Here is a 25,375-nt window from a genome sequence, read left to right as displayed (position 1 = left end):
GCTGACTAAATACATTTTTGCCCCACTGTACATATACACGAACGTGCAGATGGACAGACCTACATGAGGTGTAGGCCTAGTGTAGATTCTTGGTGTGGATGTAAAGGCCCGCTGTTTCTAACAGTGTGCATAGTGTGTAGATGTGGTTCTAACTCAGTGTGTATATTAACCTCTAGAGATGGAGATAATTGCATCTGTCAGAGTCGTTTAGTCACTGTTGCTGCTGTCGCCTGCCCCCTCTGGGCCCAGCCTCTCTACAGCTCTATGTTTTAATAGGAAATGGCTGCTGAGCAATGTTGTTAGCAGGGAAGTCACCACTAACTAACACCGACACAACACTAACCTACCAACACTAACTGCTTATCCCTGTTGGTATTTTGACAGACCTTTCTAAAAATCTAATTTGTGGTTGTGAGTTAAGGATGTGATTTGTCCAACTATGGTCTAAAGGACTTTGATATGTTTCACCTTCTACGGACCCATTTTGGGGACCCAGGTGAGGAAAATACCGTGCCTGAATATTCTGTGTTGACCCGATTTATATGTTGTTTTATGTTTCAGGAGGAACATGAGGAGGACGAAGAGGACGATTCTGTCCAAGAGGAAACGACAGAGCACAAATTCCCATACGAAGTTCCCAACTGAAACAAAAACAACAGTTTTACCATATCTTGAGCACAATGATCAAATGTTAGTGGTCACCGGATGGTCAGTGTCGTCAATTCCGCTTGAAAGATCTGTAGCAAACAGGACAGTCTGCAGTGTCTCACCGTTTTACTGCCATTACTGCTCATCTCTAGCCTGGTCCCAGATCTGTTTGTGCTTTCTTGCAGCTAATGACTACACAACCACAAGATGGCCCAAACAGATCTGGGACCATGCTAACTCATCTTTTCTCTTCAGTAAGATATGGGACAGAGCACAGAGGTACTACCCACGTTAGTTTTGTAGCCAGAGGAACAGTATATTTTAGAGAACAGAATGCATTTGGTTATCTTTTAGAGGGAATAGTATGTATTTTCTAACGGGACAGGGCTGAACCCTCACACTCGCTATGGTAACTGGAGATGTCACTGATACAGTGCCTTGCGAAAGTATTCGGCCCCCTTGAACTTTGCGACCTTTTGCCACATTTCAGGCTTCAAACATAAAGATATAAAACTGTATTTTTTTTGTGAAGAATCAACAACAAGTGGGACACAATCATGAAGTGGAACGACATTTATTGGATATTTCAAACTTTTTTAACAAATCAAAAACTGAAAAATTGGGCGTGCAAAATTATTCAGCCCCCTTAAGTTAATACTTTGTAGCGCCACCTTTTGCTGCGATTACAGCTGTAAGTCTCTTGGGGTATGTCTCTATCAGTTTTGCACATCGAGAGACTGAAATGTTTTCCCATTCCTCCTTGCAAAACAGCTCGAGCTCAGTGAGGTTGGATGGAGAGCATTTGTGAACAGCAGTTTTCAGTTCTTTCCACAGATTCTCGATTGGATTCAGGTCTGGACTTTGACTTGACCATTCTAACACCTGGATATGTTTATTTTTGAACCATTCCATTGTAGATTTTGCTTTATGTTTTGGATCATTGTCTTGTTGGAAGACAAATCTCCGTCCCAGTCTCAGGTCTTTTGCAGACTCCATCAGGTTTTCTTCCAGAATGGTCCTGTATTTGGCTCCATCCATCTTCCCATCAATTTTAACCATCTTCCCTGTCCCTGCTGAAGAAAAGCAGACCCAAACCATGATGCTGCCACCACCATGTTTGACAGTGAGGATGGTGTGTTCAGGGTGATGAGCTGTGTTGCTTTTACGCCAAACATAACGTTTTGCATTGTTGCCAAAAAGTTCAATTTTGGTTTCATCTGACCAGAGCACCTTCTTCCACATGTTTGGTGTGTCTCCCAGGTGGCTTGTGGCAAACTTTAAACGACACTTTTTATGGATATCTTTAAGAAATGGCTTTCTTCTTGCCACTCTTCCATAAAGGCCAGATTTGTGCAATATACGAGACTGATTGTTGTCCTATGGACAGAGTCTCCCACCTCAGCTGTAGATCTCTGCAGTTCATCCAGAGTGATCATGGGCCTCTTGGCTGCATCTCTGATCAGTCTTCTCCTTGTATGAGCTGAAAGTTTAGAGGGACGGCCAGGTCTTGGTAGATTTGCAGTGGTCTGATACTCCTTCCATTTCAATATTATCGCTTGCACAGTGCTCCTTGGGATGTTTAAAGCTTGGGAAATCTTTTTGTATCCAAATCCGGCTTTAAACTTCTTCACAACAGTATCTCGGACCTGCCTGGTGTGTTCCTTGTTCTTCATGATGCTCTCTGCGCTTTTAACGGACCTCTGAGACTATCACAGTGCAGGTGCATTTATACGGAGACTTGATTACACACAGGTGGATTGTATTTATCATCATTAGTCATTTAGGTCAACATTGGATCATTCAGAGATCCTCACTGAACTTCTGGAGAGAGTTTGCTGCACTGAAAGTAAAGGGGCTGAATAATTTTGCATGCCCAATTTTTCAGTTTTTGATTTGTTAAAAACGTTTGAAATATCCAATAAATGTCGTTCCACTTCACGATTGTGTCCCACTTGTTGATTCTTCACAAAAAATACAGTTTTATATCTTTATGTTTGAAGCCTGAAATGTGGCAAAAGGTCGCAAAGTTCAAGGGGGCCGAATACTTTCGCAAGGCACTGTATGTAGGTTTTATCAGATAAATATACAATCTAGAATATATTCTAGGTTATATATTCTAAAATGTTTTTCTATGGTTTGTATATAAGAACTTAATGAAAAAGCACATCAATGTATTCTGACAGAGAAGGTTTTCATTCAGTGGGGCCCAGTAATAGATTTGTGTTTTCAGGGGCATCCATCCTGGATTTAATTTGCAGCAGAGATGAAATCAAATAAATATAAAACCCAGGGAAAGTGCCTGGCTGGACCAGTCCAGTCAGACTGTTAAAGGATATGTACCTGCTTGATGTTTTTATGAACTTGACCAACCAAACTTTTTCCCTCAGATCTATTTTCATACACTAATCAGAATACAGTATGATGTTCTCAGTATGATCCCAGATCTGTTTGTGCTGTCACAAACAAGAAGAAGCTGCATTAGAGTTGGCTGCACAGCACCAACAGATCTGGGATCTTATTATATATTCAATGCCCGGCTTACATACACTGTATGTTGAGTATTCAGTGGTGTCGAGTATTTCTTATACAATCTCTCATCACCATTGAATTGAAATAGTTTTGTCGTACAGGTCTTGTATCACTTTTGTTTTGGTGCTATTTGGTCTAGTTTTAGTTTTATATTTGTATGCATTTATGTTCATACTGTCTGACATGTCAGTAACCTTATACACATGATGTGGCCTGTTGGTAGCACCATCCATTTGATGTCAGCGATAAGCTTTGTTTGTGGCCGCTCTACAAGTCAAAGGAAACAAACACAAGTAGGATTTCTTAGGCATTTAACACAGGCTGTCTAGAAAGTACAATCCAAGTCAACGCGTTTTGCCTTTGATTTGCCTGTTTAAGTGCTACCAATGTATTATTCTATGTTTTGATTTAACATGAACGCAACAAGGAAAATGTCTTTTTTTTTTCCTGGGGGGATATGCATTTGCCAAGAGTATGTATTTAGATACTTTGGAAATGTTTAAATGCCAATTAACCTCATTTTCACAAATATATTAAGGTTTTAATATCGTCTCTGTCTCTATGACATTCATTCAATTTGACTTTGTCAACATCCAAAAAGAACCCTCCTTATACAAAGCTTTGGGACAACGGCAGTCTGGGTCAACTGCAGTCATAAAAATGAGAAAGGAAATTGCAACCATTCTGCTTGATCATTTTACATTAAATATATATAGGGAATAGGGTGCCATTTGGGATCCATGCTAGATCCTAGCCTACAGTAATGGAGTGTTGCGTAGGACCAGAGACAGCACAGTGACTCCTCTGTGTTCCTTGGGTCATAATGTGTTGCTCTATATTATTTATCCTCACAAAGGACTCGTGCCAGCACTAGTAGGGGGCGGTGCTCCACACACACTCATGCTTATCTTTACAATCCTCCGAACATGTATACACAAACACACACTCTTCCTCCCCCCTCTTCCTTCCTTCAGTCTCTCTTTCTTTTCTCCTTTCTGTCTGCTTCTCTGTCCCTCTCACACACATTAATATACAAAAAGATTGAAAAATGAAACGCTGTCAGATGGATCTTTATATTTTATCGCCTCACAAACCCCTGTCCCCATCCCCCATGTCAAGGCACGGAGAAGCATCCAGGCATTAATTCAGTGAGGGGTGTAATGCCAATTTGTTTCAAAAAGGAACTATTCATTTTCCCATGTCAGGGAGGCAGGAGGGAACCCCTGTACAGCCGCTGAACCGTGAAAGACATTATCTGGAGGGCCTGTGTCTCTCCTTTTTGTGGGAGGAAAAGAGAGAGAAGAGTGTGTGTGTGTCCCTCGTTCAGGAAAAGGAAGAGACATGTTACAATGCTCTTTGATGGGAGGGGCGGCTGGTGCCGGCAGACGATAGAGCCGGGCCTCCCGCCTCCGTTTTCCCAGCATGCCGTCTGAGAAGGATGTCATTAGGCCTGCAATAACAGCGATGGGCACGTTAAAGACAGTGGCCCGCTCCGTCGCCTCTTGCCCCGCCAATCTCTCGTCTACACTCCTGTCTACAGTCGCAGCACAGGTCTTCAAAGTCCTTATACAGATCAACAGCCAGCTGTCTAGAGCACAAGAGAAGAATGAACAAAGCACTCATGTATTAATGTTTCTTTATGTGGCCATACATAGATGGCGGATTTCAGACATTTGAAAAGGTCCTGAGAACAACGATATATGCAGGTGCGCAACTTTCACTGGGAATGGAGGGGAGGAATGCCCCTCCCCAACACATTCTGAAATTGCCTTTTGGTCCCCACAGTTTAATCATTGGAATGTGATACAAAACAGGGCAACAGTGTGATTTAGGACCATGCGGACACCTCCGAGCAGTCGGGTGTTTATCGGACTAGATAAAAATAAAATGTATAATTATGTTCCCGCAGTTTCTTAAACCAAAGTTGCGCCCCTGAATAGATGCCTTCCTCGGTGCTCACAAAGAATAGAATAAATGATTGCCCAGCACTGGGCACAAACTCGTGATGCTCAGAGTAAGAGGGCACTACTTAGACCACTGCACCAACACAATTCCCAATGCTCTAGCAAGCCATGAGAATAGTTGATGATAGTTGATGGAAACAGCACTTTGTTTTTCATTATTTTGTTTTAAGCCTTCCCCAAACCATAGCCCTAACCTTAACCACTAGGAATGAATACCTAAACTTAACCATTTGAGTTGTTTCTGTTTTAACCCTGAAACCAGGTGGAATTAATGCAACAACAAAAAATGATCTTATTGAGGCCATACACAGGGCCAAGGAGATCTGATCCCACGCCCTGTTTCTTTATACTGTATATGTCCTCTTTATGAAGGGATGTTTTCTTGATGTTGAACAGCTTATAGACAACAGGGCTGCTTAAGTTGATGTGCTGATCTATGATTATAACAAAATGCTACAATGTAGAAATAGTATTTCAGGTTTTAGATGCTTCGATATCCTTCTTATTTGCCTGTCATTAATACACTTCTTGCAGAAACAACTGGGTGAAAGGTTTCTTAGCTTAGCAGTAAAAAGTGGACAAACTGTCTGTGCTTCTCCTCTCCAGTTAGCCCTAGTATTTATATTTATGACATGTCACACGTTAATCAGGTAGATGTTTTGACAGCGTTGGCCTCAACACAAACATAGACATTAGTGTTGCGTGGGTCAGGTGTTTTTTTAACCCACAACCGCCCGCAATTGCTAATAATCAGCAACCACAAGACATTATGTGATCAAGTGAAAATCTGAGGCCTGCACCCAACCCTCACCCACTAATATAGAAAATGTGCTGTAGGCTACAGTCAAAGACAGCAAAAACAAATTGACATGGGATGCAGGATTTTTAGTTTTTGCCTGATTTAGATATGTTTCTGATTATAATTTCTGAAATTTGGGTAGGCTATTTGTTAGTCAGCTTCTCTTTTGTCATTATATGTTGACCTAGAAGACTAAAGAAACCCTTGCACAACCAAATTATGTAATAGGTCAATAGAATTAATACTTCAATCTACTACTAGGTAAAGTTTTCTCTGTCAACTTCTTTCGCGGAGCAAAGATGTTTAAGGACTGGGGAGAAAATACAATATGTAAAAAAAAAAAAATTGAAAGATTTTCTGTGCAAAATGTCCAAATGACATCAGCTTAACCTGTTGTAGGAATATAGAAGCTATGAAAATGACCCAAAGTGTTTCTGTTACGATTTCAATTCGGCTTCAATGCATATTTTGTGGTTGAAATAATATCAGCTTTTATGATGCTGACAGCATCTCAAGATGCAGAAAGAAAGAAATTATATTTCTCCGCTCCTGTTCCCAAGTCCAAATGTAGCCTACATTCCCCAGATCCTCAAAAAGTTCTACATCTGCACCATCGAGAGCATCCTGATGGGTTGCATCGCCGCCTGGTATGGCAACTGCTCGGCATCTGACTGTAAGGCGCTACAGAGGGCAGTGCGTACAGCCCAGCAGATCACTGGGGCCAAGATTCCTGCCATCCAGGACCTATCTACTAGGCGCTGTCAGAGGAAGGCCCAAAAAATTGTCAAAGACTCCAATCACCCAAGTCATAGATTTGACATACAATTGGATTTGATATTGGCCATATAGAGTACCACAAACCTCAGAGGTGCCTTATTGCTGTTAGAGCAGGAAAATCAATGTTTTGACATGGTATATGGTCTGATATACCACAGCTGTCAGCCAATCAGCATTCAGGGCTTAAACCACCCAGATTATAATGGTAAATATATCCCCTTTGCACATCCGCATAACTATAGATAAATCAGACAGGGGAGTTTGAGTGATGACAGCTGGACAGTAGATTTAAAAAAATCTGAGCAAGAAACACTTGGATGAACATAAAACACTATTTTTAATTGTGTTGTTATTATGTGCCAGATGTTAAGGCTACAAAGGTTATAAATGGCCCATTTGCGAGATTGACTTGTCATTTCAATAGACATAAACTACAGTCTAAAATCTGGGTTTATGATTCTAATAACATTTTTCCATAGTTTGCTTAGATAAAGGCAGGTAGCCTATAGCCCCTGATAGGCCTACATCTAATTTCAGATAGTCTACAGTAGCCTAGATAATATTTAGCAGCTTGCTTAGCTCAAATTAACAGACTAATTTATTCAACATGAATAGCGTGGTGAATTCGCAATAAGAAGTGCTCATTTTTCCCAATAGCATGCTGGAATAGACTACTGAGGATGGGTTCATAATTTAAATCACTGAATGAAATATTAATAGTATATTTATGAACTGAATATGCTTGTCAACAACCAGTGTTAATTTTTTTTCATTTGTTTTATATGTAGCCTAATCTGACTACTTAGCCGTGGTATATTGGCCATATACCACACCTCCTCAGGCCTTATTGCTTAAATAGGCTACTTGAGGGCCAACAGAGGGAAATGTATAATTATTCACTTTTAGCCTAATGTCCGTTTCATTGAGGACTTTTCCCCATAAAAAGAACCACGCGAGGGAGTTCCACAACTTCCATTTCCAATGTCCACTCAGGCAGCCCCCGAGACTCAAGAACTGAGCGTACATAAAGCACTTCGCTTGATACAGTTTTCTTTAAGCAGTCAACATTAGAATGCAGTTTAAACCATCTCCAAGGGATTCATGTAGTGCGCCCAAAGTCGTTTTCCTGTTTTTTGTTTCTATTATTTATTGATGTGCATCACTTCTAGCGTATGAACGTGTTTTATGGAAAAATATTAGGAAATAGGTGTCTCCATAACCCCATAACTGGTAAAAAGTGCATGTGTGCTGCTCTCTCGCCTCTCGCTCAAGTGACTCAGCCAATAACTGTATTGCTCCCTCAACACACACACCCACACCCACCCATCCAGCCCTCCTAATCACTCACTCACACATCCACTCACACAGCAACAGCTTGCCTCACTGCCTGACAGTCAGCAGCAGGTCACAGTGAAATATACACTGTCGCTCAAAAAGTTTGCGGTCACTTAGAAATGTTCTTGTTTTTGAAAGAAAAGCAAAAAAAATTGTCCATTAAAATAACATCAAATTGATCAGAAATACAGTGTAGACATTGTTAATGTTGTGAATGACTATTGTAGTGGAAACAGCAGATTTTTTATGGAATATCTACATAGGCGTACAGAGGCCCATTATCAGCAACCATCACTCCTGTGCTCCAATGGCACGTTATGTTAGCTAATCCAAGTTTATCATTCTAAAAGGTTAATTGATCATTAGGAAACCCTTTTGCAATTATGTTACAGCTGAAAACTGCTGTTCTGGAAGCAATAAAACTGGTCTTCTTTAGACTAGTTGAGTATCTGGAGCATCAGATTTGTGGGTCGATTACAGGATTAAAATGGGCAGAAACAAATAACTTTCTTCTGAAACTCATCAGTCTATTCTTGTTCTGAGAAATGAAGGCTATTCCATGCGAGAAATAGACAAGAAACTGAAGATTTGGTACAACGCTGTGTACTGCTCCCTTCACAGAGTCCTCTACTGGCTGCTTCATCAAATAGTACCCGCAAAACACCAGTCTCAATGTCAACAGTGAAGAGGCGACTCCGGGATTCTGGCCTTCTAGGCAGAGTTGCAAAGGAAAAGCCATATCTCAGACTGGCCAATAAAATAAAAGTTTAAGATGGGCAAAAGAACACAGACACTGGACAGGGGAAGATTGGAAAAAGGTCTTATGGACAGACGGATCTATGTTTGAGGTGTTGGGATCACAAAGAAGAACATTTGTGAGACGCAGAAAAAATGAAAAGATGGAGGAGTGCTTGACGCCATCTGTCAAGCATGGTGGAGGCAAAGTGATGGTCTGGGTGTGCTTTGGTGGTGGTAAAGGGGGAGATCTGTACAGGGTAAAAGGGATCTTGAAGAAGGAAGGCTATCACTCCATTTTGCAATGCCATGCCATACCCTGTGGACGGCGCTTAATTGGAGCCAATTTCCTCCTACAACAGGACAATGACCCAAAGCACAGCTCCACACTATGCAATAACTATTTAGGGAAGAAGCAGTCAGCTGGTATTCTGTCTATAATGGAGTGTCCAGTACAGTCACCGGATCTCAACCCTATTGAGCTGTTGTGGGAGCAGCCTGACCGTATGTACCAAGAAGTGCTCATCAAGCCAATCACATGTGTGGGAGGAGCTTCAGGAAGCATGGGGTGAAATCTCTTCAGATTACCTCAACAAATTGACAACTAGAATGCCCAAGGTCTGCAAGGCTGTAATTGCTGCAAATGGAGGATTCTTTGGTGAGTGCAAAGTTTGAAGGAAACAATTATTATTTAAATAAAAAAATCATGGTTTATTACCTTGTCAACGTTTTGACTATATTTTCCATTCATTTTGCAAATCATTTCATGTATGTTTTCATGGAAAACAAGGGAATTTCTAAGTGACCCCAAACGTTTGAGTGGTAGCATATATATTTTTAAGAGAAATGCCAATGGCGACCGCGGTGCAACTTAGAAATAGCCCAAAAACCTGCAAACCCACGAACAATATATCATCACCCGCGACATCATTTTCAAAGTAGCCCAATTTGCCTGGAAATCAGCGAACATGGCAAAACTGTGTGTAGGTTATTTGGCACATGCACAGATGAGCCCTGGAGTTTAGGCTTATGCACTAATGCCTGATAGTCTAAAATAATGAAAGAAAACCTCAATGTAGCCTGTAGATTTAAATTACACAATAATTATACATTTACAGATATTTTTAAGGTACGGTGTATTCCGAAAGTATTCAGACCCCTTGACTTTATCCACATTTTGTTACATTATGGCCTTCTACTGAAATGGATTCAAATGTTTTTCCCCCTCATCAATCTACACACAATACCCCATAATGACAAAGCAAAAACTTCTAGCAACAATAACAAAAAAACGAAATATCACATTTACATAAGTATTCAGACCTTTTACTCAGTACTTTGTTGAAGCACCTTTGGCAGCGATTACAGCCTCAAGTCTTCTTGCGTATGACGCTACAAGCTTGGCACACCTGTATTTGGGGAGTTTCTCTCATTCTTCTCTGAAGATCCTCTCAAGCTCTGTCGGGTTGTATGGGGAGCGTCGATGCACAGCTATTTTCAGGTCTCTACAGAGATGTTTGATCAGGTTCAAGTCCGGGCTCTGGCTGGGCCACTCAAGGACATTCAGAGACTTGTTTCACCGTAGGGATGGTTTTGGCCAGGTGATGAGAGGTGCCTGGTTTCCATAACATGTCCAATCAATTGAATTGACCACAGGTGGACTCCAATCAAGTTGTAGAAACATCTCAAGGATGATCAATGGGAACAGGATGCACCTGAGCTATATTTCGAGTTTCATAGCAAAGGGTCTGAATACTTATGTAAATAAAATGAGCAAAAATATTTGTAAAAACTGTTTTCACTTTGTCATTATGGGGTAGATTGATGAGAAAAAAATCCAGAGGGTGAATGGGCAAGTGGCTTTGAACAGGGTATGGAAGTAGGTCCCAGACGCACTAGTTTGTGTCATGAACTGCAACGCCGCCGGGTTTTTAGCATTAAACAGTTTCCCATGCGTATCAATAAGGCCCCCGACCCAAAGAACATCAAGCCAAGTTGACACAATGGAGGCAACATGGGCCAGCATCCACAACTGTGGAACGCAGGAATGGAAGACTCATTGTACACACACAGGAGCAAGGGTGGACAAAATAAATCAGAACACCTGAAACAGCATTTTCCTGCAATCTAGAATCATAATCATTATGTTTAATACTACAGTGCCTTGCGAAAGTATTCGGCCCCCTTGAACTTTGCGACCTTTTGCCACATTTCAGGCTTCAAACATAAAAGATATAAAACTGTATTTTTTTGTGAAGAATCAACAACAAGTGGGACACGATCATGAAGTGGAACGACATTTATTGGATATTTCAAACTTTTTTAACAAATCAAAAACTGAAAAATTGGGCGTGCAAAATTATTCAGCCCCTTTACTTTCAGTGCAGCAAACTCTCTCCAGAAGTTCAGTGAGGATCTCTGAATGATCCAATGTTGACCTAAATGACTAATGATGATAAATACAATCCACCTGTGTGTAATCAAGTCTCCGTATAAATGCACCTGCACTGTGATAGTCTCAGAGGTCCGTTAAAAGCGCAGAGAGCATCATGAAGAACAAGGAACACACCAGGCAGGTCCGAGATACTGTTGTAAAGAAGTTTAAAGCCGGATTTGGATACAAAAAGATTTCCCAAGCTTTAAACATCCCAAGGAGCACTGTGCAAGCGATAATATTGAAATGGACCACTGCAAATCTACCAAGACCTGGCCGTCCCTCTAAACTTTCAGCTCATACAAGGAGAAGACTGATCAGAGATGCAGCCAAGAGGCCCATGATCACTCTGGATGAACTGCAGAGATCTACAGCTGAGGTGGGAGACTCTGTCCATAGAACAACAATCAGTCGTATATTGCACAAATCTGGCCTTTATGGAAGAGTGGCAAGAAGAAAGCCATTTCTTAAAGATATCCATAAAAAGTGTAATTTAAAGTTTGCCACAAGCCACCTGGGAGACACACCAAACATGTGGAAGAAGGTGCTCTGGTCAGATGAAACCAAAATTGAACTTTTTGGCAACAATGCAAGACGTTATGTTTGCCGTAAAAGCAACACAGCTGAACACACACCATCCCCACTGTCAAACATGGTGGTGGCAGCATCATGGTTTGGGCCTGCTTTTCTTCAGCAGGGACAGGGAAGATGGTTAAAATTGATGGGAAGATGGATGGAGCCAAATACAGGACCATTCTGGAAGAAAACCTGATGGAGTCTGCAAAAGACCTGAGACTGGGACGGAGATTTGTCTTCCAACAAGACAATGATCCAAAACATAAAGCAAAATCTACAATGGAATGGTTCAAAAATAAACATATCCAGGTGTTAGAATGGCCAAGTCAAAGTCCAGACCTGAATCCAATCGAGAATCTGTGGAAAGAACTGAAAACTGCTGCTCACAAATGCTCTCCATCCAACCTCACTGAGCTCGAGCTGTTTTGCAAGGAGGAATGGGAAAAAATTTCAGTCTCTCGATGTGCAAAACTGATATACATACCCCAAGCGACTTACAGCTGTAATCGCAGCAAAAGGTGGCGCTACGAAGTATTAACTTAAGGGGGCTGAATAATTTTGCACGCCCAATTTTTCAGTTTTTGATTTGTTAAAAAAGTTTGAAATATCCAATAAATGTCGTTCACTTCATGATTGTGTCCCACTTGTTGTTGATTCTTCACAAAAAAATACAGTTTTATATCTTTATGTTTGAAGCCTGAAATGTGGCAAAAGGTCGCAAAGTTTAAGGGGGCCGAATACTTTCGCAAGGCACTGTATATAAAATATATATATATATAATATACCTCTTGAACTGTTTTTATCTTCCTGACTTGAAAGGAATTTTTGTTTCCTTCAGTACATTCAGTACATTTAGTTATTTCTTGCTTTTCTAAAGTCTATCAACTTTGCCAGCAGGCACGTCTAAGATATAGGCAAGCTAGCTACTCTAACTAGATTGATAGCCTGCAATGGCTTCTTGGTATCTAGTTATGAGGTTGGCAGATTGGGAAACCTATCTGGGCTAGCTAAAGGCAACTTCATAAAATAGATAGGTGGCTAGTAGTATTACAGAAAAACAACAAATAAATACAAAAAAATGTTGAGGGGGTACGTGCCCCTGTGTCCCTTATGGGAATGACTTCTCTGCACACACACTCCACCCCAGCAGTATTACTAATATCCAGTCAGTTTGCCCTAGAGATATTACAGTAAAGATTTACTTAAGTGGCTCTGTGACATTTACAAGGAGATTTGAATATTTTACTCTGCTCCTTCCTTCCTTCCTTCCTTCCTTCCTTCCTTCCTTCCTTCCTTCCTTCCTTCCTTCCTTCCTTCCTTCCTTCCTTCCTTCTCTCTCTCTCTTCCTCTCTCTCTGTCCTTCCTCTCTCTCCTCTCTCTCACTCTTTCGCTTTCCTTCTCTCTCTCTCTCTCTCACTCTCGCTCTCGCTCTCTCCCTTTCTAAGTTTTAATTGCTGTGGATAATTTCTAAGATATCATCTCAGTATGGAAGAGGTGCTTGAGTGACCTTTTCCAGGCTTACCGTGTTATGACAGTTTTTCTCCCTCTTTATTGCTGTGTGTGTGTGTGCATGTGTGCGTATGTGTGTGTGTGTGTGTGTGTGTGTGTGTGTGTGTGTGTGTGTGTGTGTGTGTGTGTGTGTGTGTGTGTGCGTGTGTGTGTGTGCGTGCGTGCGTGTGTGTGTGTTTATGTTTGTGCGTGTGTGTGTGTGGATAAAGACACTCATTATGAGAGAAACTCCTGAAAAGGTTCCTAACACCATCAAGTCTCCCTCTTCACACAGCCACGTTAATGACTCTCTCACACACAAGCACACACACGCACACACACACACACACACGCACACGCACACACACACACGCACACGCACACACACACACACACACACACACACACACACACACACACACACACACACACACACACACACTAGTTCATTCTGATACCTGGTTGTTGTGACAGCTGGAACAAGGAGCTGTTAGATTAAAACACGGAGGAAGAAGACACGGTAAAAATTCTCATCTATTTACATTTAGGCACAAATAGCCCACCCAATCTACCTACCTCATCCCTAAACTGTTTTTATTTACTTTTATGCTCTTTTGCACAACAGTATCTCTACTTGCACATCATCATCTGATCATTTATCACTCCAGTGTTAATCTGCTAAATTGTAATTATTCGCTCCTATGGCCTATTTATTGCCTACCTCCTCATGCCTGTTGCACACACTGTGTATAGACCTTTTTTCTACTGTGTCATTGACTTGTTTATTGTTTATCCCATGTGTAACTCTGTGTTGTTGTCTGTGTCACACTGCTTTGCTCTATCTTGGCCAGGTCGCAGTTGTAAATGAGAACTTGTTCTCAACTAAAGGTGAAATAAAAATAAATGTCATAAAATAGGCAGGAGTTTCTGTCTGTTGTGTAATGTGTTGTGTAAGATTCAGTTTATGTTGACAAAAGACAGGAGAATATTAGTCCAACCTTTTCGCCATGCTTGCAAAATTCCATAGAAAGGACGTGAATTAGACCTTTAAAAAAAAATCAATCTCCGTTCCAGTATATTGCTCTGTGTTTAGAGTTGTGCTTCATACTCACACGAAGAGGTTCTGTTCTTTGTGCTACCTGTCAAATTTACGACCTCATGAAAAGGTAAATACATTGAGGTACAAGGCCGTCCTGATACAGGCTACTGATGGTCTTCCTATTGAAGCTTTATGACAGGAGTAATTCACAGGCTACACAGGACCATCTACACACATACCTGTGTGTGTGTGTGTGTGTGTGTGTGTGTGTGTGTGTGTGTGTGTGTGTGTGTGTGTGTGTGTGTGTGTGTGTGTGTGTGTGTGTGTGTGTGTGTATATTCGTGTATGTGTGTTTGTGCGTGTGTGTGTATTCATGTGTGTGCGTGTGTGTGTCTCTCCCAGGGCCACATTCACTTGCTGCCTTGTCCAGTAATGGGCCTTACATCCAGATGAAGCAGATTGTAAGATACATATACAGTGGGGCACTTGAACTTGTTATCAGTATAAAAGACACCTGTCCACAACCTCAAACAGTCACACTCCAAACTCCACTATGGCCAAGACCAAAGAGTGGTCCCTACCTGCAGTACCACTCCTTTATTGGGGGTGTCTTGCTAAATGCCTATAATTTCCACCTGTTGTCTATTCCATTTGCACAACAGCATGTGAAATGTATTGTCAATCAGTGTTGCTTCCTAAGTGGACAGTTTGAGCTGCCTCTGTAAGAGAACAACATGGCATAATTTCTTCACAACAGAGGCCCAGAGTCCAAGCCTATGTTCTATGTCTATTTCTATGGTTGTCTATCTATACTCTACAAAATGTACTGTCCACACACACGCACGCACACACACGCACACACACACACGCACGCACCTACACACACATACGCACGCACACACACACACAGCAGACGGCCTTCAGGAAGCTGATTGATAAATGCATGCTGGAGTGTGTGTGTGTGTGTTTGTCATTTAGGGACACTATCTCCTGCAGGGACATAAAGCAGTCACCTCAGAAAGGACACTGTGCAGCGCGCCCAACCAACAAACACCATCTTTCTCATCCCACCAAGGACAGCAGCATGACTTATGTCACATCCACTTCCTCTTCTCTTTTCTCTCCACTTCCTCTTCTCTTTTCTCTCCACTTCCTCTCCTTTTCTCTTTTCTCGTCTCTCCTTCTTCCCTTCTCCTGCCCTAGTGCTTTAGCTTCCCTCAGCAAGAAGGCAGCAGCGAATCCCAAAGAAACAAACAAGTCTTCATAGCGTACTGCACTGTTCTTACTGTGTAACAACAGTTTCACACTGTTAATGTACCTGCCTGTTTGTGTTAAATGGTGCTGAGAAAAAAAGCTACCGAGTTATCATGCTAGAGCTCAAAGTGAGTGCCAATGCCCTCTGCGTCTACACAGCAGAGAAATAGGATTTATATCAGCAGATTGATACTCCTCTCTCTCTGTCTCTGCTCTTGTTATCTTAGTCTACATTTCTCTCTATTTTCCCTCAGTCTATCTCTCGATATTTCTTCTCTGTATCCTTTCAATAACAGACGTATTTTAATTCCCCAAACTACTTTCAACAGTTAAGTTCCAGGTTATGCAGCACTTTTAGGTACACACTTTAAAGGTTACATTCTTACGTCATTGCTGGAAGAGTCTTGCAAAGGCCAATGGTCTGTTCCTGTAGTTAGCTATACCAAACTATCCACATTAATTCATTCACATAGTTCTAGAACCTGTGTTGCCTTAGTACAGCCTTATACTTGTTTCTGTGCATCTCAGAGGCTTGCAATGCCTCATTGCTTACAGCGATCCCTGTCTGTCCAAGTTCCCTAGTTGACTAGTTTAAGGGAGCTATAGTATGCTGCCATAATGCAGGTATACTAGCCCTTATGTGTGTGCAGAGTCTCAGAGTCATGACGAAGTTACTCTGTCTCACTTTCATTTTCCTCCTGCCAGCCGTTTGCCTTAGCACTGTTATTAAATTGCCGTGGCAACGTGGGGTTCTAGCTTCTCTCCATGACCTGTCTTTGATAACAGATCTTTTTGCAATAAATTCCCCCCCGTCACACACACACACACCCTCCCTAATACCATCTGCTGGCCCGGCAGTAGCACGCCCACTCACAACCTCTAAAAGTAGGCCGTCTGATTGACTTTCGAAGAGAAGGGGGTCCACATCACACCCCCGGCATAAAAACCCTTCAACACTTATACATAATTCAATCTCTCAGGGTGTAGGTTATCGCTGTTTTCACCTCCTTCCCATCCCAAACACTCCACGCAAGTCATTTCACTAATTTGGTGCAAATCTAATGAAGCGCGTGCGTGTGTGTGTGTGTGTGTGTGTGTGTGTGTGTGTGTGTGTGTGTGTGTGTGTGTGTGTGTGTGTGTGTGTGTGTGTGTGTGTGTGTGTGTGTGTGTGTGTGTGTGTGTGTGTGTGTGCAAGAGAAAGATAGATGGAGAGAAAAAAAGAGAAAGGTAGAAAATATTGAGAGGGTGAAGGAAACTGACAACTTTCTCATTCGAAAATCTCTCCCATGTTGGACGGATGCATGGAGCACATTCCATATAATTGGCTCCTGGCTGCTTGTTTTACAGCCCTGCTTCATCACACTGTGATTGGTCAGGTGTAGATTTATAATTTGCTGATTGGTCAGGTGCTGATTTGATGGGTGGTGCTTTTCAAAGTTCATGTAGTTGGCTGCAGTGTGAGGTATGAGTAGTGTAGGTAGAGATGTTGGACCCTGAGGCATATATTTGAAGTCTGGTTAGACAGATGTTAAAGCTAAGTGGTTGAGTTTCTGTTAGGAGGTGGAGATAGTTATAGAAGAGCACAGAGAGTTATTGTTTATTTTATTAGGATCCCTATTAGCTGTTGCAAATGCAGCATCTACTGCATAACACATGCTCACAGCTGCATGTGTGCAGGGACAACAGACACCCCCATTGCCACTACAAATAGTTTTAACTACTCTTAAAAGAACAAAAACAGTTTAGACCTACACTTGAATGTGATTTGATGAGTGTACTAAGAGTAAATGTCATTTTAGTTTCCAATATGTTTGTCACTGTACTCTACTCTCCCTTAAACGACCCTTGTAGACTACTGTGTTGGAAAGGCTGATATTTCAGTGCCCTCCAAAGTGCAGCAGAACTTTTTCATATCCATGCAATGATGCCGATAAAACAGCGAGCTCCTTTGAAAAAAGCTGAAGAAATCTATTACAATCTCCTTCTAGCCAGAGCCCATATCTGCACACCAGCTCGGCTCTCTCTGCACATATTTAAAGGTCATCTCTAAATTTACAAGGGAAGGTTGTTCCTACGTTTCCATGAATTGGCTGATCTGTCAAGGAGGGCTTGTTTATGAGCCGTTTGTTCCTCCTGCTGCTCCGGCCTGCTCCCTATACCGCTCCTGCTGCTCCCCACACCGCTCCTGCTGCTCCTGCCTGCTCCCCATAGCGCTCCTGCTGCTCCTGCCTGCTCCCCATACTGCTCCCGCCTGCTCCCTATACCGCTCCTGCTGCTCCTGCCTGCTCCCCATAGCGCTCCTGCTGCTCCTGCCTGCTCCCCATAGCGCTCCTGCTGCTCCTGCCTGCTCCCCATACCACTCCTGCTGTTCCTGCCTGCTCCCCATACTGCTCCTGCTGCTCCCCATACCGCTCCTGCTGCTCCTGCCTGCTCCCCATACCGCTCCTGTATCATTCCCGCCAGCACGCGCTGCTCCCGGCCGCACCACCAGAGCTCATTCCATTGGTCGTAAAATACACAATTGCTCCGATTCATCACTGAATTAGTTGGAGCCTGACAGCCCACTGCCAAGCCCAGCCGCAGGGCTGTGGATCGGTGATCCAGGTAGGGCTACAGTCACAAACTATTATTATAATAACTGATTAGCAAAGACTGTCCTGTCAACCCTGGCCTGGGCAGCTAACTCTGGCTTGAGTTATGCACTGTGCTATCACATGCCAGAGTCTGGTGGGAGTGGGCAAGAGCATAGACCATTGTCATGACGTTGGCCTGGGGGGTAGGTTTATGACAGTCATAATTACATCTTCCCCCCTTTTTCCTCTCTCTACCCTACTGATGCTACATTTGCGAAACCCTTGGTTAACATAGAGATTCTGGGAACATCAGAAGGTGGGGGGAAATTAACTATATTCTGGTAATCCGACCAATTGAACATATATGCAGTGGTACTTAATGAATATGATGTCAGTTCGGTTGTCATCTGAGACATTCTCATCAATGATAAGATGACATAAACTCTACAGTGGAAAGTCTACACATCAGAGTTATCGGATTCACATGGAATTGTTGTTCAATTTAAATGTTTGAATGTGAAATTATTCGTGATGGGATGAAATGTGATTTTAGCCTCTAAAATGTGAGATTTGGGTTTTCATAAGATTGAGCAAAGCCCTATCAGTGGCCCGCCCCTGTGAAGGGACATGAGCTATACAACTTTTCAAACACACCCTCCTCTCCCTTCCTATATAAGCCCTTGACGACAATGTAACCTCCTGTTCCGAGGAAGTGAGGACGACAGTCCTATGTCAGAACGGTTCAGATAATAACTACAGAACGAAGCCAACATCAGCGTGAACCTTGGTTGCGAATGGTATGAACTTTGAACTCTTATTCACTACAGAAGTGATACCTCCTAGCCGTTGAGTTAGCAACCGCCGCTGCAAACGCAGGTTAGGAAGGAACAGACAGAGTATCCCGTCTACCACACAACGACGTTACTACAACCTATTCTATTTACCAGCAGAGACATTCTTCAAAGGACTCGGTTGGGCAACACGGCCTTCCATCTACCACCAACCTACCGAAGCGCAGCTCAGTGTAAATATTTATTGAATTTTCCTTTTCCAAATGGGCGGTAATTTAGAATGCATTAGATACTGTATTTATGATAGCACAGCTTCTCCCTGTGTCCCTCAGTCTTCCTGCTCTTTCACTCAAACCCAGACCCTTTTCTTTTGTGTATCCAGCTGTCATATCTGTTCCGCACGCTAGGGACGTTTGCCTTTATGACGTAATTTGTCATCAAGTTATGATTTAATTATGTGTATGAGTAATTCTGTGTGATTGGTTAGGTATTTAGTAAATAAATAATTAAACCCAATTTTGTATTGCTGGTTCAACTTGTTAGCCAGGGTTCGTGCAGATAACCAAGAATTTATAACTTTCAGATGAGACTGAATTAAGATGACGATTAATATTGACTGCTATTGATGTAAAATACTACTAGGTCTTTAAGAGTTTATTCAGAAGATCAGCTCTATAAATATTATTTTGTGGTGCCCGACTCTCTAGTTAATTACATTTACATGATTAACTCAATCAGGTAATATTAATTACGGATAAATGATTTTATAGAATTGTATTTTCATCTTTATTTAACTAGGCAAGTCAGTTAAGAACAAATTCTTATTTTCAATGACGGCCTAGGAACAGTGGGTTAACTGCCTGTTCAGGGGCAGAACGACAGATTTGTACCTTGTCAGCTCGGGGGTTTGAACTTGCAACCCTCCGGTTACTAGTCCAATGCTCTAACCACTAGGCTACCCCCGTCATATCACTTAATCCGGCATAGCCAAAGACACGACACCATGCTATACTATACTATACTTAAGCAATAAGGCCTGAGGAGGTGTGGTATAAGGCCAATATACCAAGGCTAAGGGCTGTTCTAAAGAATGACACAACGCGGAGTTCAAGCCCTGAAAGCCAATCAGCATTCAGGGCTTGAACCACCCAGTTTACACTGACTACACTATACTATACTGTACATTACTTAAACTATACTAGTACTAATACTATACTTTACTTATACCATACTAGGTAACATGTTACTTGACACCCAGCTTCATGACACATTATAGCATGGTCATAACCATGTCATAAATGCAGCTAGCATTTGGGCAGCAGGTAGCCTAGTGGTTAGAGCGTTGGTCTAGTAACCGAAAGATCAAATCCCCGAGCTGACAAGGTAAAAATCTGTTGTTCTGCCCCTGAACAAGGCAGTTAACCCACTGTTCCTAGGCCATTATTGAAAATCTCTACTCTGAGAGAAGAGAAAGAGAGAGAGAGAATTAGAGAGAGCATACTTAAATTCACACAGGTCACCGGATAAGACAGGAGAAATACACCAGACATAACAGACTGACCCTAGCCCAACACATAAACTATTGCAGCATAAATACTGGAGACTGAGACAGGAGGGATCTGGACACACTGTGGCCCCGTCCGACGATACCCCCGGACAGAGCCAACCGGGCAGGATATAACCCCACTCGCTTTGCCAAAGCACAGCCCCCACACCACTAGAGGGATATCTTCAATCACCAACTTACTACCCTGAGACAAGGCCGAGTATACGCCCTGTATATAGCCTCGTTATTGTTATTTTATTGTGTTACTTTTTATTTAGTTTATTTAGTAAATATTTTCTAAACTCTATTTTTTTAACTGCATTGTTCGCTAAGGGCTTGTAAGTAAGCATTTCACAGTATGTAGGTGTCATAACCAGCCATAAAGTATACCTGTTGTATTTGGCGCATGTGTCAAATAAAATTGGATTTGACTTGATTTGATATACAGTAGGCCTATCTGGCTTATATGACTATGATGGCCATAATGCTTCTTGACGGTGTCATAACGTGTATTTTCTTAGTCCAAGTAAAGTAAAGTGACACAGCATGGTCATAATGCTTCATGACAGTGTCATAAAGTGTATTTCTACAAGTTATTTAAAATATGATGAAGAAAAAAACATGACTATAAAGAATTCATAACAACAATAACAAAGGAATTAAGAAACAAACTTTCAAACGGAAGTAGGCTTCTTTGCAGGGAAAAAACACATTTACACCCTTATGTACAGTATATTAATACTAATGCTAATACTATATTAATACTATACTATACTGTACTGTACTAAAAGTATACTATACTGTACAGTAGTGTACTTCACCGATACTATATTGTACTTTACCAGTATTATACTATACTATACTAATACAATACTACACTATTCTTATACTAATACTATACTATAAGAGGACAAGGCTTGCAAACACCATATAGTTCTGTGTTTTTTCATGATGACAGACCATAGACTGGTAACTCCTGCCAGGGTAGTCTTCAAGACAGATTTTGACTAATTCCATTTGAGGTAAACATTTCAGCACATACTAAATCACACACACACTAAGCATAGCAGGCCCATATAAATACTTATGTAAGTACTTTGTAGCAAAAAAAATAAAACTGTTTTTGCTTTGTCATTATGGGGTTTTGTGTGTAAATTGATAAGGGGAAAAAAAAACATTTAATCAATTTTAGAATAAGGCTGTAAAGTAACAAAATGTGAAAAAAGTCCAGGGGTCTGAATACTTTCAGGCACTGTATATTACATTGTGTTGTTACCTACAGAGGGCTGTAACCTACCCTAAGTGGTATCCCTCTGATGAGGATGTAATACAGGCCAGGGTTGCTCCTCCCATCCACCAATACACTTCCTTACCCACACCAAGCTCCACAGAAGCTGACAGTGAAGAAAAACACCCATTTAAGGTGAGAGTGGTTGCCCTGGTGTTGCCGACAGATACCGATGCTTAGCCCTGCTCTCTGTGTATAATATTCTGAAGGGTCGTTCTTCTTTACCCTGCGTTTGTTTTTTTTACTACCATTCTGTTCTATCTCTCACCTCCAGCTCTGCGGTGTGGCGATAGCGCTAGGTTAAAGGTACGCTAGCTGGTAATTTCTCTCAGTATTCTCATCTTTATCTTCCATTCCTCTGGTCTCTCTCTCTCTCTCTCTCTCTCTCTCTCTCTCTTCCATTCCTCTGGTTTCTCTCTCCATGAGATGAGCGTGTCCTACACACACCCGTCGGTGTAATCTCCCTAGCGGAGCGCTCCATTTAAATAATGCTTTTTTCAGGATCATCACCCCCCCCTCTCTCTCATAGACACCTCTCTCTCACACAAACACACCTCACACACACACACCACCACCATAGGTTGGCTAATACAGCAATTTACACCCTGGATTTTCACTCTCACAGGGCGTTATTCTGACTTAATAAAAATGTCTCCTGTGAACATTTTGAGTAGGTGAGACACCAAAAAGCAGGATCTGAAAACACTATCAAACCACTATCTGCAGTTTACTGAATTCCGCCTATGTGTCATCTATCCCAGTCATCATTTCATTACATCCTTTTCATCTGTACTTAGACTGGATGACAGTAGACAGACACATATGGCAGACAGGTGAAAAAGGTACCTGGATTCTTATCCATCATACAGTTTGACACCTGTCTTTCAGTATCAGCATGTCCTATTGGCCAGTCGATCATATGACTGGGAAAAGGCTGTCGTTACATTGGCCAGTCTGGCACCTGTCTGTCATGGCTGGTAAAAAGCTCACCCTCCTGTTGGCCAGTGTGGCTTCCTCTCTCTCAGCCACACAATGAGAGCCATCAGAGCCTTTCAGTGGATGATTTGGCCTGGAACAAAACGAAAGGCACAGCGGATGCCATGGCATGGCAGTATCCCCCTGCCCCTCCTTCCTGCCAGCTGACAAGCCCCCAACATTCATACAACGTTTCCACAGCGTCTCTGCAACGTTAGAGAGCAACCAATGTCATAGAATCCTCATAGTCACACAGCCTTAGGTGAAGTGGTGAGATAGAAGAAAGCACTCGAGTATTAGAATGAGCTGGATGGTAGACAGCTGGCTTCAAACCTCCTCCTGATCGCAGGCCAGAGAGAGGAAGGCTTACTTTTGTACAGACTGGCAGACAAATCACGTGTCTCTGCACCCTGAACGTCTGAACTGAATGGGATAAGGCTTCATTACCATACGTTTATTACCTCCTACTGTAACAGCTGCAAAAACAAAAGACCAGTTGATTATTTTGTTTGATCATTGTAGCATTCAAGGGTCTGTCTGAAAGGGAGAGAGAACAATGGGATCGGCTCACAGGGAGAAGGGGAGGCTGATGTGCATACAAGGCAAGGAGGATGGGAGGAAGGCTCTGACATCCACGGGATCTGCCTGCTGCCTGCCGGACTGTCCAATTGAACACAATGGGCCCACGAGACAGAGACAGACACACAAACACAATAAAGCTGAGACTGTCAGTCCTGTTCATCCCCTGTCCATCCACTGCCATGGCTACTGTCCCCTGGGAGCATGGACTGACTCATATCTGAGTTTTTCCTGATTCATAAAATACATTTTGACTGATGTTGCAATTGATATTTGATAGGTTTCATAGCATTGATAAAGCTGTCTGTGGCCCGGGTATCAATGCAACAGTGGGCTCTGATGGGGGGGGGGGGGGGGGGGGGGTGTATTACATCTACAGAAAATATTGGTGGTAATTGTGTTTACTGACAATTTATGTTTATACCAATGTGAACATGTATTAGCATTCTGTCTTCATCTTGTCCCTGAAATAGCACCTTACAAACAAGTAAAACATATCCACGTTACTAAAGCACAGCATACTAACATAAGTACTTTGTCGGTAATTCAGCATTTCAGTAAATCCAGTAGATAAACTCCAAAAAAGACCACATTTTCCACTTTGGTATAAAAGCATGAAAATGGGCACATTTTTCCACGCTTCTAAACCAAACTGATCCATGTTTGAGCTTATCTACTGGACTATCTCAGTGTGAGAATAGACACTAAAGTGAGGAAGTGTGGGTTTAACCTCTGAGCCTGGACTATGTGTCCTGAGTGCTGATTGGTTGGGTGAAGAGGGCTCTGATTGGGGCCAGCTCTCACTAACTAGCCAGTAATTGGGGAGCTGATTGCTCCGAGTGTGAAGAAGAAACTAACCTGTCTGCCGGTACTCATCTCTGTCAAGTTTAGTTTAAAACCCTTTGTGCAGGTATAATGCGTTATCATTTGTTATAACCATGTATAAGGCTTTTTAATGCATTAACACAGCATCATAATGCATGTTACCTGCAGTCTTTAAGTAAAGTTGTTACAGTTCAGTAAATGAAAGTCAGGAGGGTGTTGTTGCCACTTGAATCTCTGTCCGTAGCATTTGTGTGTTGTTGTAATGCAAGTACATGGAGTACATCAATTGATAATGCTACATAGGTCTATCTTTTACTGTATGACTAATATTGGTAGTCACTGATATGACAGAACCTCACTGTATTATCTTTGTTCCATTGGTTCTATATTAGAATGACAGATTAGTATTATTATGCATGAAATATTGGCTTTGAATAATATGGAAACAACAACACTACTAAGACAGACAGAAAACAGAGGATTACAAGAGGCTTTTTGCTCCATAATTTGATTTGAAAAGAAAGAGTCTTACCTTTGTTCCATGTTTCCCAGTAAGGCTGGTGGGAGGTGGAGATTAGCTCAGAGAATGGAGTTTGTCTGAAAGCCGATTAGCCAGAATTGAAACAGGGCCAAATTGAGTTCTCTGTTTTAAAAAAAGGCTGCTTGCTGTGTGTTCAATCAAAAGTAAGAACTCTGAGAAATCATTCATATCATCATGAATGGCATTCCTACGCTGTGATCGTATGCTATGTTAATGCCTAGATGACATGCATTACATTGAATATTAGCAGATAGAGCAGGATGTGTTGCCATAATGTAAATTGCCTGCTTAAAAGGAACATGATATTTGTTCCATTCCACTACGTATTATGACTGCATTACATTTCCAGAGGCATTTTAAATAAACCTTCTTCTACATTATAAAATCACTTAAATCTCACAGGATCCAGTTCTGAACAACAAATTGCTTTAGTTGACTCTTTTTTTGGTGCTACATTGCCACCTAATGGATACAAATAGTACAAACCTTCCTTTTGAATTATTCATGTTATTAGATTTTTTAATGTAATCCAAAATCCATTTCATTGATTTTAAAACACAAATTCTAATTCCAAATGTTGGAAATTGTAAGGCCTACATAACTTTCCCTTCAATGTGTTGCTTGAATTGTGTGTCTAAACCTGTCAACGTGTAGTTATGATAGACCTAAAAGGTACAGC

At 41.8% G+C, this 25,375-nt stretch overlaps 1 protein-coding gene across 6 annotated transcripts in view; it reads left to right on the top strand.

The window, feature by feature from the left end:
- The window catches only part of LOC110496438 (PHD finger protein 14), a 102,812-nt gene extending 99,085 nt beyond the window's left edge, over positions 1-3,727 (top strand). For 4 of the 6 annotated variants that reach the window (XM_036953025.2, XM_090206824.1, XM_090206822.1 and 1 more), the window contains one exon: positions 562-1,131. In XM_036953025.2, coding sequence (XP_036808920.2) covers positions 562-645 — 84 coding nt within the window. In that variant the 3' untranslated portion in view covers positions 646-1,131. Of the gene's footprint in view, positions 1-561 lie in introns of all 6 variants that reach the window. The other 2 variants (XM_021572346.3, XM_090206825.1) reach the window with 2 other exon arrangements.
- Positions 3,728-25,375: the final 21,648 nt, after the last annotated feature.

The sequence above is a fragment of the Oncorhynchus mykiss genome, chromosome 18 (assembly GCF_057628025.1).
Source record: "Oncorhynchus mykiss isolate SJ-2025 chromosome 18, ASM5762802v1, whole genome shotgun sequence".
Lineage (NCBI taxonomy): Eukaryota > Metazoa > Chordata > Actinopteri > Salmoniformes > Salmonidae > Oncorhynchus > Oncorhynchus mykiss.
Note: the sequence above shows the minus strand (reverse complement) of the source record. Positions and strands in the feature narration are given on the sequence as shown.